General features: G+C 52.3%; 6 protein-coding genes across 6 annotated transcripts; 4 read left to right on the top strand and 2 right to left on the bottom strand.

Annotated features, from left to right (window-relative positions):
* Positions 1–856: 856 nt before the first annotated feature.
* On the bottom strand, positions 857–3134 carry BJX68DRAFT_55354 (alkaline phosphatase). Its single transcript, XM_071049384.1, has 2 exons — positions 2694–3134; positions 857–2626 (listed from the first exon to the last, which is right to left on the bottom strand). The coding sequence occupies exons 1-2, from the start codon at positions 3007–3009 to the stop codon at positions 951–953; spliced, it is 1992 nt and encodes a 663-aa protein (XP_070900435.1). The 5' UTR covers positions 3010–3134; the 3' UTR covers positions 857–950.
* BJX68DRAFT_55295 (uncharacterized protein) lies at positions 3135–3861 on the top strand. The gene has a single exon (XM_071049381.1). The coding sequence runs from the start codon at positions 3261–3263 to the stop codon at positions 3780–3782; it is 522 nt and encodes a 173-aa protein (XP_070900434.1). The 5' UTR covers positions 3135–3260; the 3' UTR covers positions 3783–3861.
* A 1594-nt stretch (positions 3862–5455) lies between these two features.
* On the top strand, positions 5456–7402 carry BJX68DRAFT_234351 (uncharacterized protein). Its single transcript, XM_071039738.1, has one exon. The coding sequence runs from the start codon at positions 5616–5618 to the stop codon at positions 7296–7298; it is 1683 nt and encodes a 560-aa protein (XP_070900433.1). The 5' UTR covers positions 5456–5615; the 3' UTR covers positions 7299–7402.
* A 221-nt stretch (positions 7403–7623) lies between these two features.
* Positions 7624–8558, top strand: BJX68DRAFT_54407 (mediator of RNA polymerase II transcription subunit 31). Its single transcript, XM_071049373.1, has one exon. It carries the CDS (start codon positions 7722–7724, stop codon positions 8196–8198), a length of 477 nt encoding a protein of 158 aa, XP_070900432.1. The 5' UTR covers positions 7624–7721; the 3' UTR covers positions 8199–8558.
* Positions 8359–9533, bottom strand: BJX68DRAFT_55200 (uncharacterized protein). Its single transcript, XM_071049380.1, has 2 exons — positions 8734–9533; positions 8359–8681 (listed from the first exon to the last, which is right to left on the bottom strand). Exons 1-2 carry the CDS (start codon positions 9226–9228, stop codon positions 8520–8522), a joined length of 657 nt encoding a protein of 218 aa, XP_070900431.1. The 5' UTR covers positions 9229–9533; the 3' UTR covers positions 8359–8519.
* On the top strand, positions 8966–13613 carry BJX68DRAFT_234347 (uncharacterized protein). Its single transcript, XM_071039737.1, has 2 exons — positions 8966–9619; positions 9715–13613. Exons 1-2 carry the CDS (start codon positions 9399–9401, stop codon positions 12941–12943), a joined length of 3450 nt encoding a protein of 1149 aa, XP_070900430.1. The 5' UTR covers positions 8966–9398; the 3' UTR covers positions 12944–13613.
* The last annotated feature ends 1 nt before the right edge of the window (position 13614 follows it).

The raw sequence follows: 13614 nt of genomic DNA, 5'->3' as shown, positions 1-13614 counted from the left end.
AGAACAACGGTCGTCTCTCCACTCGACCAACCGGTCTTCAGACTAACTCTCCCGCAAGCATAAGCAATTGTCGCCTGAGGCTGTCAACTGATATCATCTCCTAGCACACTCTTCAGAGACATGTACGTCAGTACATTCCACACTCTCACGATGATATCACCGCCATATTAATAGAGAGCGAGCTTAGAACTCAATTACTCTGTTGAAAGACTGGCGTCCTCCGTCACCAGCCACTGGAATGCAGGCAACCAAGCGAGCAAGCGAACAACACCATCGGCACTCGACGCAAACATCTCCCCAAAAGCTAAAATAGCCACCCCCACTGGTCACTCACAACCGCACAGTCAAATCCTGTTCCTGGCACCTCATACAGCTCGAAATATGTACACAACCGCGTGTGCGACATTCCCAGATCCTGAATCTTGCTGCTTTGACTTTCCTCCCCCTCTCGTCTGTCATGTCAGCCCCAACCATCGATCGGCATTTTCAAGCCGAGCTGCGACTGCCTTCCATTCAGCCCAGGGATTGTCCCTGATTTAACCGGATATGGTATTTGTTCATCCCCGCCCGCCACAGATTTCATCGACCATGGGACAGTGCAGCGTGCCTGACGTGTAGGCTGGTGCACTGGAATGTTGCGCTTTTCTTGGCGACGTTGCTTGCTTGACTGAAACTGCATGCGCTTTGATCTCGATGCTAACAAGGTTCTATTCGTTCTTATAACGTGTCTCACTCTGCTCCCTCCAACAGTCACAACATACATTCTGCGACTTTTACCGGCGCTTCAGCAGGAAAAGCAGTGCGACATTACAAGTGTAGGAAAAAGGAAATTGATTGATACTAATATGTATATCGAAGGTAATGTACAGTCTCGACAGTCAGGTCCGCCGAAAGCTGAAAGGAAATGTAGTGGAAAAAAAAATTGTTCGACTTCTACTCGTTGAAACCCCTTAGTATTTGGGGCTGCAGTGACCCTCCTCACCATCGTGGGCTCCGCCCTTGGTCTCAGCCAGGCCGAGACACTCGGCGATCTTGAAGAAGATGTCGTTGGAGTTGTAGACTCCGCCGAAGAGCTCCTGGCAAGGACCCTGGGCGAACACAGGGACATCAGTCAGGGAGTGGACACCTTGGTTGGCATCAGGAGCGAGGGTCCCGTTGATGAGGAAACCAGAGACCGCGTCCTTGTAGCTGGCGTAGTAACCGTCAGCACCGGCCTCGGCGGGAGTGCGAGGGCCGTCCTTGTGGACCTTGTAGTTCTCGCGGTGGTCAGGGAAGGCGACGGTGCCGGCGTGGAGGGCGTAGCGGGGATCCCAGCGGGCGGGGAAATGGACGCCCTCGGAGTAGCGAAGAGCGTTGGATCCCTCGACAGTGTATTGTGAAAGACCAGAGTTCTGGTAAATACCAATGGCGCGGCGCTTGTCACGGTCGTCCTCTTGCTCCTCGAGGTAGACGGTGTCGACAGCACCAGTGACATCGAAACCGTGACCGTGGTCAGCAGTGACGAGGACCAGGGTGTCCTCGAGGACACCGAGCTCCTCGAGCCTCTTGACGGTGGCCTTGACCGTGTCGTCGAGCTCAAGAAGCTCACCAAGGGAGCGGTCGTAGTCAAGGGTATGCATCTGCTTGTCAATGCTGGCGGCCTCAGCCATCAGGAACCAACCCTCATCGCGGCGACGGGTGTCGAGGATGTCAATGGCCTTGACGGTCATGTCCTTGAGACCGGGGAGGTCCAGGGCGTCTTCACCAGAGCCGGAGGGGTGGTTGCCCAGCTCCTTGAGGTTGTCCTGGTAGACGTTGCGGTCAAGCCAGGTGGGCAGGTTGGACACAGCGAACAAACCGAGGGCCCTCTCCTCGTTGGAAACAGCATCAAGAGCAGTCTTGTTCAAGCTAAGGGTGTACCCCTTCTCGGCGAACAGCTGATAGTAGTCCCGGGGAGCGTCCTCGCTGGTGATGAAGTTTTCAGCACCAGCGCCGAAGAGAACGTCGGGGCCGTCGAATTTAGTCCATTCGTAGTCAGTCAGACCCTCGAGGAAGGTGCTGATAACGTGGTCATATTCGCCACGGTCACTGGTGTGGGCAGTCAGAGCACCAGGAGTAGCATCGGCAAGGAAAGCGGTGGAGACAATACCGATACCAGCGTTGGGGTGCTGGCGACGGAAGATCTCAGGAAGAAGCTCGAACTTGGGGTCATCGAAGGGGTCCTCGGACGAGTCCACGTAGACACCTAGAGCGTTGACGGTGGTCTTGTGGCCTCCGTACAAAGCAGTGGCGGAGTTGGCAGAGTCGGTAATGAAGGAGTCCATGGAGTGCGTCATCTGGTGACCAAGGACGGGGAACTTGTCCAATTGCATCGTCGTTTGGTACTTGCCGTTGATTGACTTGTGGCCGATCAGACGAGCAGCAGTGATCATGTTGGTGGTCATGCCGTCACCGACGAAAAGGACGGCGTTCTTAGCGCGGCGCTTCTTGGGGATGTCACGGACGAGCCAGTTCGCAACGGTCTGTTCCTCGCCGTAGTAGCTCAGGATAGCCTCATACTCGCCGGGCTCGTAAAGAGCAACGTGTCGGTAGGCCTTGGAGGTGACATTGACAAGGGAGGGGGTACCGGCATCCTCAGCGAAGAGGTCTGAGGTCAATTAGCTTCACGCGACAACGAGCAGCTTCCACCAATTCGGAAGAGACCTTGTACCTACCTTCGTACCAGCTGAAGGACCAGTTCTCGAGCTCAGCCTCTTCAACGTCGAAGAACTCGGTCACAGCAACGCCCGCTTGACCCTTCTTGCCGATTGTGAACTTGAAGTTGGGGTCGGGGACACCCTCACGTGCCTCTGAACCGTTCACAGGCGAGTGGACTTCGAGACGGATATCGAAGTGCTGTCCAGGAAGGAAGTCGGCCTGGTCGGGAGGGAAGACACAGCCCAGGGAGGGGCAGCCTCCGAGGCGCTGGTAGTACTGGGCAAAGGCACCAGAGGCAAACAATGCCACACCGGCAAAAGAGGTAGGCCGCATGTTGATCGGTAGCAAAAGCTGTCGACAGCGAATTGAGACCGGCGGTGGTACAGAGCAAACAAAGCAAGGGGAGCGCAACCCCCTTTATTTATTCCCCGGCCAGAACCAGGAGAACGGGCGAGCTCCGATGGCGTGTTGCGTTCGCATGGCAGCTGCGGGCTCTTGCGAAAAGATTTGACCCTATCTCACCAGCTCGCTGCGACGTAGACAATCAACTCCATCTCCATTCCCTGCCTAGCAGGCCTTGGCAGATGCTAGCCACGGCAAATGCTTGGAGAACCGGAGCAAATCAAAAGCAAGAAAGACCTCCACGTGCGGCCACTAGCGATTGCCATGAAGCTTGGATTGGGTCACTGCTCGTGCCAAGAGCATCTGGGCTTGGCACTGCCGGGCCGCCAAGCATCGCCTGCCCTACACGTGCAAGGGTCAACGGGCGACAATGGCAGTTCTGGTCCCTCACCCACAACATGACCGTTAGTATTCCGCTCGCGCGATCGCATATGACTCGGGCTAATCTATTCGGTGTGGGGTCTATGCATGGAAGACTGGAATACGAACCAGAACAGGTTCCTGCCGGCGTAGCCGATGCACCAGCGGAAATGAGCTTTCAGAGCAGCTTTCTTGAGCAGGCTCCAACAGACGATGTGATTCTTACATCATGCGGTGCAGAATCATTTTACGTTTTGACCAATCTCCGATGGAGACTCGGCCATGCTCTCTCTCGCAAAAGATCTGGAAGAATCTCGCGTGCGAGAAGTTACTCTCTCGACTGATCGACCCTGTCCACTGGTAGGCATAGCAGCGATCCATGGGCTCTCCATTGGCCCTAGCAAAATCTCAAGAGATGCGTTGAATGGAGATACTTCTCTGCTCGATAGAAGCGTCCGCGTATTTTGTCCTCGTCCGAAATTGGGGACTCCAACCTCCAACTTCATATTGACTCAATATCAGCTGAGTGACCAATGCTGTCGGCGCAGTGATAGCGTTGACCTGCAGCCTTTCTTTTCGTCTTATTCACCCTGTTTTTCTTGATCACTATGCACTGTTTACTTGGACAACTCCGTCCGATATAGTTCTGAATGTCTTTCATGTCGCAGAACAGGAATGGCAACAAATCAGCACGTTTCCGCTGTACCTCAGTCACTTGTTCCTGGCCCAAGCCTTTCAAAGCAGCCTTCTAGAAGGTCCATGCAGGAACAGCAGCTGGCATTTCCCCACACACACCCCTGTTGATCCCGCCGAGAGCGTCTCGGGAACGGGATCGGAAGTTCTTCCTGCTGGCAGTCAAACACCACAATAGTACTACTGACAATTCGGCGTGCCGCGCGCCAACGTCATGCTTTCAACCTATTTTCCGGGGTATGAATCTCAAATCAGAGTTTTGACGTTGTCTATCTCAAAAGCTTGTCATTCAAGCTTATCCTGAGCCCTGCAGATCCTACCTCAAGGTCCTCACGCCTAGCTGTCTTCCATGCCTTCTAAGGCGTGTACCTTGAAGGCCGGACTAACTTGGAATGGATTTGAGGCCTTGCTTTAACAAACTAACTCCCTCGGTCCTTTTTGTTCCTAAAGTGTCCAGGGCTTACCGCTTGGACAATCTCTATTGCTTCGACACCATGAGAAGTATACTGCACCATTCGTCGTCTACAGTTTCACCACGCCACACTCCAAGATCAGTGCTCAAGATTGGCACGCATGGCGCTAAACTCTGCAAAGTGCGGTACTACCTACCTTCCGTTTACCCCAAATTCATCGCATGCCGAATGACATGTTGGATACGGCTCGTAACAGTCAAAGATGCCATTCCGGACCTACCTTCCGTCCTATACTTCAATTTGAGATTCGGCACAATCTCTTCTGAGGAATAAGACGCTAACTGTCTTAATCATGGTTCTTAAGAAGACATTAAGTGGGACTTTCGATGCTAGGTCTTAGTCGACCTTACCCTTGCATATTTATAGAGAGAGAGAGGGGGGCGTGTCGCGTGACTACCCTATTTCTTCTTCTCTATGAGAATATCTACACAAACTCTCCTTAAATCTCGCGACGCGACCAACACAAAGACCATGGCCAGTAATGCCTGATCAATTCATCGACTTATCGAATAACAGGTCGTCATGATTTGAACACCCTGCAATCCTCCCCGCCTTCGGGACCCCGCCATAAAAGGCAACAGATCAAATAAGCGGAACAGCAACAGCGACGGATCTCCGGGGTATTGGCTTGCGATCTAAGGGGAATTGGATTCCAAGCTAATCATGAAGTCTCTTCGAAAACCAGTACAATAAGGAGTGCTCCCAGAGTTTCGGCAAACTCCGATGCTCGAACGGGCTCGAGGGTTCAGCGCGGGGCGCATGAGATAAGCAATGGGGCGCCTAAGGTGCAGATCGTCTTATTAGGGGCGTCGACTCAGAAAGCCTAGAGTACTTAATTCTTCAACGTTACAATCGTGACTGGATTTTTTGACTTGGCGGCAAAAGTCAGACACTGTTCAGCGCGGTCGTTGGTCCCCCACTATCGACCTTATCCAGGGAATTTTTTTTTTTCAAGCGCCCAACGTCCATCACAAACTGAGCGAGCAGCAACGAACTTGCACATATATCACAATGGCAGAGTCTGAGATTGAGAAACATCTCTCTGAGCGTTCTGCCTTGCTCGAACAAGAAAAGACCAGCAGACATGACTACGCCTTCCAGCAGAAGATGCCGCCGGTCGCAAAGACTGCCGCGACAATAATATCGAATATCCGCAAAACGGAGATGGAGACGTTCTGGACGAAACCCGTATCTACAACCAGACACCAAGATCTGAAGGAGGCCATGTTCCCAGGCATGTCGTTTGCCCTGTCCCGAGACCGAATGACAAAAACCTCGCTCTGGAAGATCATTTCTGCGATGCCAAAAGGCTGTCTCTTGCACGCGCATATGGAGGCCATGATTGATATCGACTGGCTCATTGACCAGGCGCTGGAGTTGCCTGGGTTCTTCATCTCGAGTCCTGGGGCTTTGGCGCCGGGGGAGTGTACCAAGTGGGTGGAGCCGTTCAATTTCCATTATCGACCCGGTACTTCTCAAGACAAGGCTGCCGGTGTGAATATCTGGGAGGCGGGTTATCCTCCTAACCAGTTCGTGCCGGTCATCGACGCGGCCAGGACTTACCCAGGTGGAGTTGCGGCTTTTAAGGCGTGGGCTATCTCTAGGATGACCATTAACGAGGAAGAGGCTCTAGAGCATCACCATGGGATCGCGGATATCTGGAAGAAGTTCCAGTCATGCTTCGGCTCTATCGCTGGTTTGTTCTTCACCGAACCGATCTTCCGGCGCTGTATACCTAGGCTTCTCCAGCAGCTGCATGAGGATGGTATCAGATACGTCGAACTACGTCTGGCTCTGTCCTTAGGGCAACCCTTCTACAGAGACGGTTCAGCTACGCCTGAAACGGATTTTGACTATTTCTTACAGTGCTTCCAGGAGGAAGTAAATACATACATGTCCTCCCGTCAAGGCGCCGGGTTCTGGGGCGCCAGATTGATCTGGACTGCTCTACGCGCGTTTGACGACGAATCCATTAAGGACTCGATGACACAGTGTATGAACTTGAAAGAGGCATACCCCTCTGTTATTGCAGGCTTCGACTTTGTCGGGCAAGAAGACATGGGTCGACCACTCATCGATCTTCTCCCGCTCTGCAAGTGGTTCGAAAGCCAGTGCACCGAGAGGAATCTCCAGATCCCCTTCTTCTTTCACGCAGGTGAATGCCTAGGCGACGGTGATAGCACGGACGGTAATCTCGTCGACGCCATCCTATTGAACTCCCGAAGAATCGGGCACGGCTTCTCCCTTTACAAGCATCCACTCCTCATCGATCTCGTCAAGAAGAAGAAAATCCTCATTGAGATCTGCCCCATTTCACACGAGGTCCTGCGCCTGACGTCGAATATCCTGATGCACCCCATGCCAGCTTTGCAATCGCGAGGTGTCCCTGTCTCCCTGAATAACGATGACCCGGCCGTTCTAGGATACGGGCGAAATGGGTTAAGCCATGACTTTTACCAGGTTCTCGCTGCCTTTGAGAACACGGGACTTTCGGGGATTGCGACTATGGCAGAAGATAGCATACGATGGGCCGCTTTTGAGGATGAGGGAGAATATGAGTGGCTTCGGGGACTTGAGGGGGCCGGGACTGGGTTGAAGCCTTCTCGTGTTGCGGAGTGGAGGGCAGAATTTGAGAAGTGGTGTGAGTGGATAGTAAAGGAGTTTGGATGTGAGGACTTGGTCCTGAGGAATTAGATAGATAGAAGGCAATTTCTTGGTCAAAGGAAAGGCAATGACCCGGACTAACGAATATGTATATACATCTTTAGCATTGAAGTAATGAAACTGATACATGAGACCAGCAAGATCAAGGATCGAAAAACATCATGAGCAGTCACAGCTTGCTCCGCATGCTTAGAAGAGTTTCTTGGAAACCGATCTGAATAAATCTGAAATCGCGATCAGATATCTAAGTGACCTGGCCCTTGACCAGCACGCGTGCATCTCCGGTCTTGGCAAGCTACCGTTCCTGTGCTGGAGCCTCTCTTGCCAATGATCTTTCCATTTACACTTTACACCCACTCTACCTGCTCAGAACCCACGAAACGCAGACCGCTCCAACTCATGAGCTGAACGACATTGCTTCTAGCAAGATATTGCTTTTACACAACCGCTATCATGGCCCAACTACAGCCAGACCAGCAACAACGACCGCCGGCGACAATTCCTAACCCTCGGTTCACGCTCGAGCTTGAGTTCGTGTCGTCGCTCGCGAACCCGTACTACCTCTCCCACCTTGCAGTTAACTACCCGACCCTATTGGGCATTTCAAAATCCCACGATGAGAGCGACGTGAACGACGAAAACTCCGACCCTGAAGCCGAGGCGTTCGCAGCCTATCTTGCCTACCTCTACTCCTACTGGAAGACTCCTGAATACGCCCAGTTCCTGACCCATCCCGGTGCATCTTTGCGGGCACTACGACTCCTCCAAGAAGAGAACTTTCGTCGTGATATTATTCGGCCCCAGGTTATTGAGGGTCTGGCGGGACTGGGAATCAACGGTGCTGATGAGCTTGGAGAACAGAAGGGGGAGCAGAACAAAGAGGACCAGGAAAATCAAGCGTCTGGAGAGAACACCGATGGCAAGCAATAAGGGCGTGCATCGAGACGAAAGACTGACCTTTTGAACCCGGTACCAGACCCTTGGAGCGCCGATTGCGACTTGGCGAGTTCTTGCACATGCAAGCGCAAGCGAGAGATCTTTATATCCTCCCAGAAGCTGTTGGATAAACGTCGCTACGATACTGGCCATCTATTCTATTGGAGCATGGTGCTTGCCGCCAGGTCGATGTCGATACACGCCGTTGGTCTTCAGACTGTGGGAACATCATGTGTGACCGAGGTACCCCCCTGTGATCATCGACCTTACCGGCAACTGTTGCGAGCCTAAGGTCAACCACACGCGAGCTTGCGCTTAGTCTTTTTTTATTCTCCGCTCCCGAGGGTGCGCATCCGTGCTTGGTATCCCACCAAATAAAAATGCGGGGAGGCGCGTGCGATGATGGAGGATATTTTCGAGCTCACGATTTGAGAACGGAAGTTGGCGACGTAAACCATTCAGTCCACCTGGACGACTCTCCGCGACTTGATTAGGTATTCTCGGCGCATCGCCCGATTGAGGGTCTTACCGTAGAACAAACGGATGCTGCCAGGTCTCGAAAGGATGCGGACTGGGGTATACTCCACGCAAGGGGAAGGAACCAAGACAGACGAACTGCGCCATAGCAATCTAGAATGAGAACCCTGGACGAGATCGTTCGTAGGAATGTGAAAACTGTTAAATAATACGCCAACCCCTCTCCAACCACAAAACTAAATCGTCCTTCTGATTCTCCCTGGGGAAGCTGATCGCCAAGTTTGCCCGCGGACAGGGTGTTTTTGCCGACTTCCACTTGACTCCGGTGCTGACTCCGGTGCTGACCCCAACCGTTTCCAACTCGAGCCTCCTCCATCTCCCAAACGACTCTCCCCCTTATCCTCGTCGTCACCCAGCTTCCACCCATTCTGCATGAAAAACTCACTTGGATTCTCTCTACTAATGGGCCGTCTGTCTCCTTGATGATTTGCATGCCCCCGGACTTAATTCTTGCCAATCCCCACCCACCACGGCTGTGACGTGACATCAGGCGGCTCTCATGGTGCACCAGCGATCTTTACCCTGAAATTCGGTCGGACTGGCTTTTCTTCCCTTTGGATACTCTGGAAACTACGTTGGACTCGCCCGGACCTTGTCTTCATCGTGAAATTGCACACAAACCCTCGCAGGAGAAATTCCTGACCTTGCCGGCCCACGATGACGATGGAAACGGTCCGCCAAAAATGTCGGCCGAAGCATCAGATCCTGGTCCTGAAATGCTATCCGCAATACCAAAAGGGGGTTCAGGAAGTCAAGCCGAACTCGAGCGAACTGTCCTATCTCCTATACTATGTGAGCACGCGCCGCAGCAAACTGCCCAAGGTTAGCGCGTTCCTGGAGAAAAGAGCCGCCCGAGATGTCTGGCGCCGCAAGATAGGGTAAGTCTGATACCTCATTCTCGATCTGAGCCCGGACGGGAGTCTTTACTTGGGACTGAACTCTGCGTTACTCTAACACCTGATCCCTTCAATAGAAACGTTCAAGTCACGCTTCAGATCCTCAGCGCGCTCATCGAGAAAGTCCCTCGCGATCTTCCAATATTTGCACGATCAGTCCTCACCGTCATCGAAACCGTGTTACGTTCGCGCGATATTTCCATGGTCGAAGATTCTATTGCGACTTTTGAGACATTCTGTCGTCACCAGGACATGGCAGCCCTTTCCGCCGAACAGGACTTTGCGAATCAGTACCAAGAGGTCGTCCGGATATATGCGGGATTTGCCCATGGAGATCAGGAATTGCAGACGAAGATTGCATCTAGCCCTCCACAGGCGATCCGCTGGAAGAACGCGGGGCTGCGAGCTATAAAGGGCGTGGTGAGCTCTGAAGCTGGCTTGGCAGCAGATGGCGGGGTTTCGCTAAGGATAATACTACCTGTTATTCTGGAGAACTTGTATAATGGCGATGACACGTTGATTGCGTCTCTTGAGCAGAAACTCCATGAAGCCGAGCGACACCAGGTAGATCCAGGGGTGCGACGGAGGTACAGCGCCATTACCGTGCAGACCGTCGATACTGCAGAAGGAGACCCGGCGCTCGCGGCTCAAAACATCGACGATGTCGACAGGCAGGCCGAGTTGGATATGCGGCTTCTTGCTCTCCGATGTCTCGAGCAGATAATCGTCAATGGCAGCAGTCGAGGCCAAATTCGTGTGACAACAAGAGTCGTGCTAGATTTCATTCTACGAAAGGGACAGTCAAACATCAATCACCTGACGCTCGACACCGACGAGGATAATTGGGCCACATCAATCATTGGACTCATCGCCAAATGGTGTCCCGTTCAAGCTCGCTTTCTCATCTCAACTGCGGCTATGGAAGTTTTGTTCGACATCACCCCCACGGAAGGGTCTCTCGACAGCGCATTTACGGTCATCTATATGATTGATTGGTTGCTGAAATCTCCGGTAAATATGATCGGACTTAGTGTGATCGACGTTCTGCTAGGCCTGATGCGCTACATGTCAATTGTGGTCGCACCCAGATCTGAGAGAACGACGGACGAGCCGTCCAGCGAGAAAGAAAACGCTCGCCATGACGATCAGGGAGACCTTTCTTTGAAAAAGAAGGAGTTGCTTTCACTTCTTCAAAAGTGCATCGGGGATATTACAACTCATATCTACTACGGCGACCAAGTCGTCGATATGATCAGGGCAATATTGACTCGGATCATGCCAGCGAGTAATCAGGATTATAACTCGTCCTCTGCGGCTCCAGATCAGTTAGATGGGATTCCTCAGGACCTACATACATCGTCATATACCCTGACTAGTGTCAAAGTTTGCGCTCTCAAGGCTATCAAAAATATTCTCCTGGTAGCTAACTCGCAGCGGCCCTCCGCATCAGCCGGAGTCGAATCCCGGAACCCGGTTGGGATTCACGTTTGGGAGGGAACCCATTATTTGCTCCAAGACCCTGAGAAGGAGGTCAGATACGCCTATGTCGATGCAATCCTGTACTGGCTGAAGCTGGAGACGACAAAGAATGATCTTCGGATTAAGGACCGGTCAACAAGAGCTGCTATCGTATCACCAAGACGCGATCTTTCGGATGCCTCTGAGAGAGCCTCGAAGCGAGCAACCGGTGCTCATCAGAGAGAAAAGGCTGTCGTAGTCGCTCAGTCCAACTTCCTCCGCATGCTCCACCTGACTATTTACGAAAACGCCCTTCAACGCCCGGAGGAAGAAGTTGAGATCCGCGTGCTACATCTTCTTCTTGCCGGTCTCGTGCAAAATCTCGGCATAAATGCTGCTAGATTTGGACTTCCAATGATTTTAAGGCTTCAAGACGATATCCTAGCTGCGGACAGCTTACGGTCGCCCGTAGCAATGGTGAATATCGGGAGCTTGGTGTATGGTTACCTCTGGGCCTTGCTCGAGACCTTTGACTTGGACACCTACAGAGTCGGAAAGGAAATCTTTGCGGAGATAGAGAAGCGGAAAAATCGAGGCCTCTGGCTCGATGGTATTAGCTCTTCCCTGTCCAGTCTCGATAGCATTATTCAGGACAGCGACCGACATGCAGTCGGACATAACATTAGGGATACTGATAAGATGAGTCCGTTCAAAAACGGTGTTGAGGAGCTTGTGCGCCGGATTGAGGAGTCTTACAATGATGCCATGACCACACAGAGCCCTCCAGGTTCTCCGGGGCGCAATCTCGGAAAGCCAGTTATCGGACATGCGGTTTCCACTAGTCAACAACAAGGGGATCTCCTACCGTCACTAGTCAGGGAGCAGATGCTATCCCCATGGTCCAAGCAGAGCACACTGGAAGCCGCCGAGCGAGAGAAATCGGCGGCTCGCTCTATCAACGGCTCAAGGACAGGATCAATGCCGATACGCGGCCAACCCTACATCAACGGTACCAATGGCAGCTCTGTTTCAACGCATACACCGTCAACAGCTCATGGCGCAACAGGAGGCATCCAACGCATGAGCATGCCGGACAAGCCTGGGACTCCAAACCCCAGCTCAAGCCGAGACTCGCCAATTCATGTGAACGAGCTGAGACGTGTGTTGTCTGTGAATACTCCAGACAGAGATCGACGATTGAGCCCATTGCGTGGTCGACTTGATGCCTCGAATCGCAGCATCATATCTTCTAGCAGCGAAAGCATGGTCAGTGGTTTCTCTACATCCGAGTTTGAAGGGGATGGGGGGTCAATCAGACCTCAATCTACCAGAGAAGGACAAGAGACGCTAAATGACGAGGGGATGGAGACACCTAGGGCTCTGATGAGCAACGGAGGTCAATCTCAAAGCATGTCTCGAGTTTCCTCTTATACGATCCCTCCGGTTCCGCCGATCCCGAGCGATTTGTCTATTCCGGGAGGGTTCCCCAATGATTCTCAGCGCTCCTTGCCCTCATCGGACCGTCCCGTTTCATGGAAACAGAACGGCGTCAATGGAAAGGTCGCTAATCACCATGGCGAGGTCAAATCGTTGAAGAAACAAAAGTCTCGCACCAGTAACGGGCCGGCCAATGGTGTTGATGTGCCTGGCGTAGCCATCAACGGCAAATCAGCAGAACCCCAGCCATACGGTCTGCACGAGGTGGAAGACACCCCTCAGCGACGTGACGTGCAGAAGCTACTGGACGGCTTTCTGACAACATCTGAGACGGATCCGAGTCGCCCGAGAGCCACCTCCAGCTATGGCAGACGCACTGTGACGGGAGGCATCGGACGTCCTCCGTACTAGTTGAATTACACACTTTACTTTCCTCTTTCATTTCCTATTTTCCTTGGCTATGACGCTATGTACATTTGAGCCTTTGGACCTTTTTTCTTCTCTCGCATTGTTTCTGTTTTGCCCAGGCTATGCACATACCTCGATTCGCTTCCCATTCTCCTCGCCCTTTGGAAGGGCGCCGGATTACATTCCTTGTGCTTCATAGCGCACCTATAGATTTCCTTTCTTATCATATCCCTGTTATCTGAGAGTTCTTTTGTGTTCTGACTTCTTGTATGGAGATTTATAGATCTGTACTTATCTCCCAGCCTCCTTTTTGCTTCTGTGACTGCTAAGCTGGCGAGTTTGCAATTGTGTATGGAGATAGTTGGTGCAGTATCTTTATACCCTTGGTTTAATGAGGAGTTCTACCTTCTGTGGTGCTTGCAGACGGATGGATTAGCACGTGGACTTGGAAGCTTTGCAAGCACATGGCTCTTTAGCTTTATGTTCCTGGAGCTTCCTTGAACTTACTGTTAGCGAAGGATATTCGAAGTACATGTCCCAGCTACCTGAGGTGACCCGTTGGGTTCTCAAACTAGTAACAACCCAGAAACGTACAAGATCATGCATTCTATATTCTTCCGATAATTCAACCGGCAAGATTGACAGGGTGGAAAGTCAAATCGCTCGATTGTTGT

This window comes from Aspergillus pseudodeflectus (assembly GCF_044049435.1).
Source record: "Aspergillus pseudodeflectus strain CBS 756.74 chromosome Unknown BJX68scaffold_15, whole genome shotgun sequence".
NCBI lineage: Eukaryota > Fungi > Ascomycota > Eurotiomycetes > Eurotiales > Aspergillaceae > Aspergillus > Aspergillus pseudodeflectus.
Note: the sequence above shows the minus strand (reverse complement) of the source record. Positions and strands in the feature narration are given on the sequence as shown.

Excerpts from the sequence above, each read along its gene's own strand:
- BJX68DRAFT_234347 (XM_071039737.1), top strand. The coding sequence starts at position 9,399 with ATGACGATGGAAACGGTCCGCCAAAAATGTCGGCCGAAGCATCAGATC. Across the intron at positions 9,620-9,714 it reads GTCTGGCGCCGCAAGATAGG|AAACGTTCAAGTCACGCTTC; the intron begins GTAAGTCTGATA and ends TCCCTTCAATAG.
- BJX68DRAFT_55200 (XM_071049380.1), bottom strand. The coding sequence starts at position 9,228 with ATGTCACGTCACAGCCGTGGTGGGTGGGGATTGGCAAGAATTAAGTCC. Across the intron at positions 8,682-8,733 it reads CAGCATCCGTTTGTTCTACG|AGTCGTCCAGGTGGACTGAA; the intron begins GTAAGACCCTCA and ends CAAGTCGCGGAG.
- BJX68DRAFT_234351 (XM_071039738.1), top strand. The coding sequence starts at position 5,616 with ATGGCAGAGTCTGAGATTGAGAAACATCTCTCTGAGCGTTCTGCCTTG.
- BJX68DRAFT_55295 (XM_071049381.1), top strand. The coding sequence starts at position 3,261 with ATGCTAGCCACGGCAAATGCTTGGAGAACCGGAGCAAATCAAAAGCAA.
- BJX68DRAFT_54407 (XM_071049373.1), top strand. The coding sequence starts at position 7,722 with ATGGCCCAACTACAGCCAGACCAGCAACAACGACCGCCGGCGACAATT.
- BJX68DRAFT_55354 (XM_071049384.1), bottom strand. The coding sequence starts at position 3,009 with ATGCGGCCTACCTCTTTTGCCGGTGTGGCATTGTTTGCCTCTGGTGCC. Across the intron at positions 2,627-2,693 it reads GTCCTTCAGCTGGTACGAAG|ACCTCTTCGCTGAGGATGCC; the intron begins GTAGGTACAAGG and ends AATTGACCTCAG.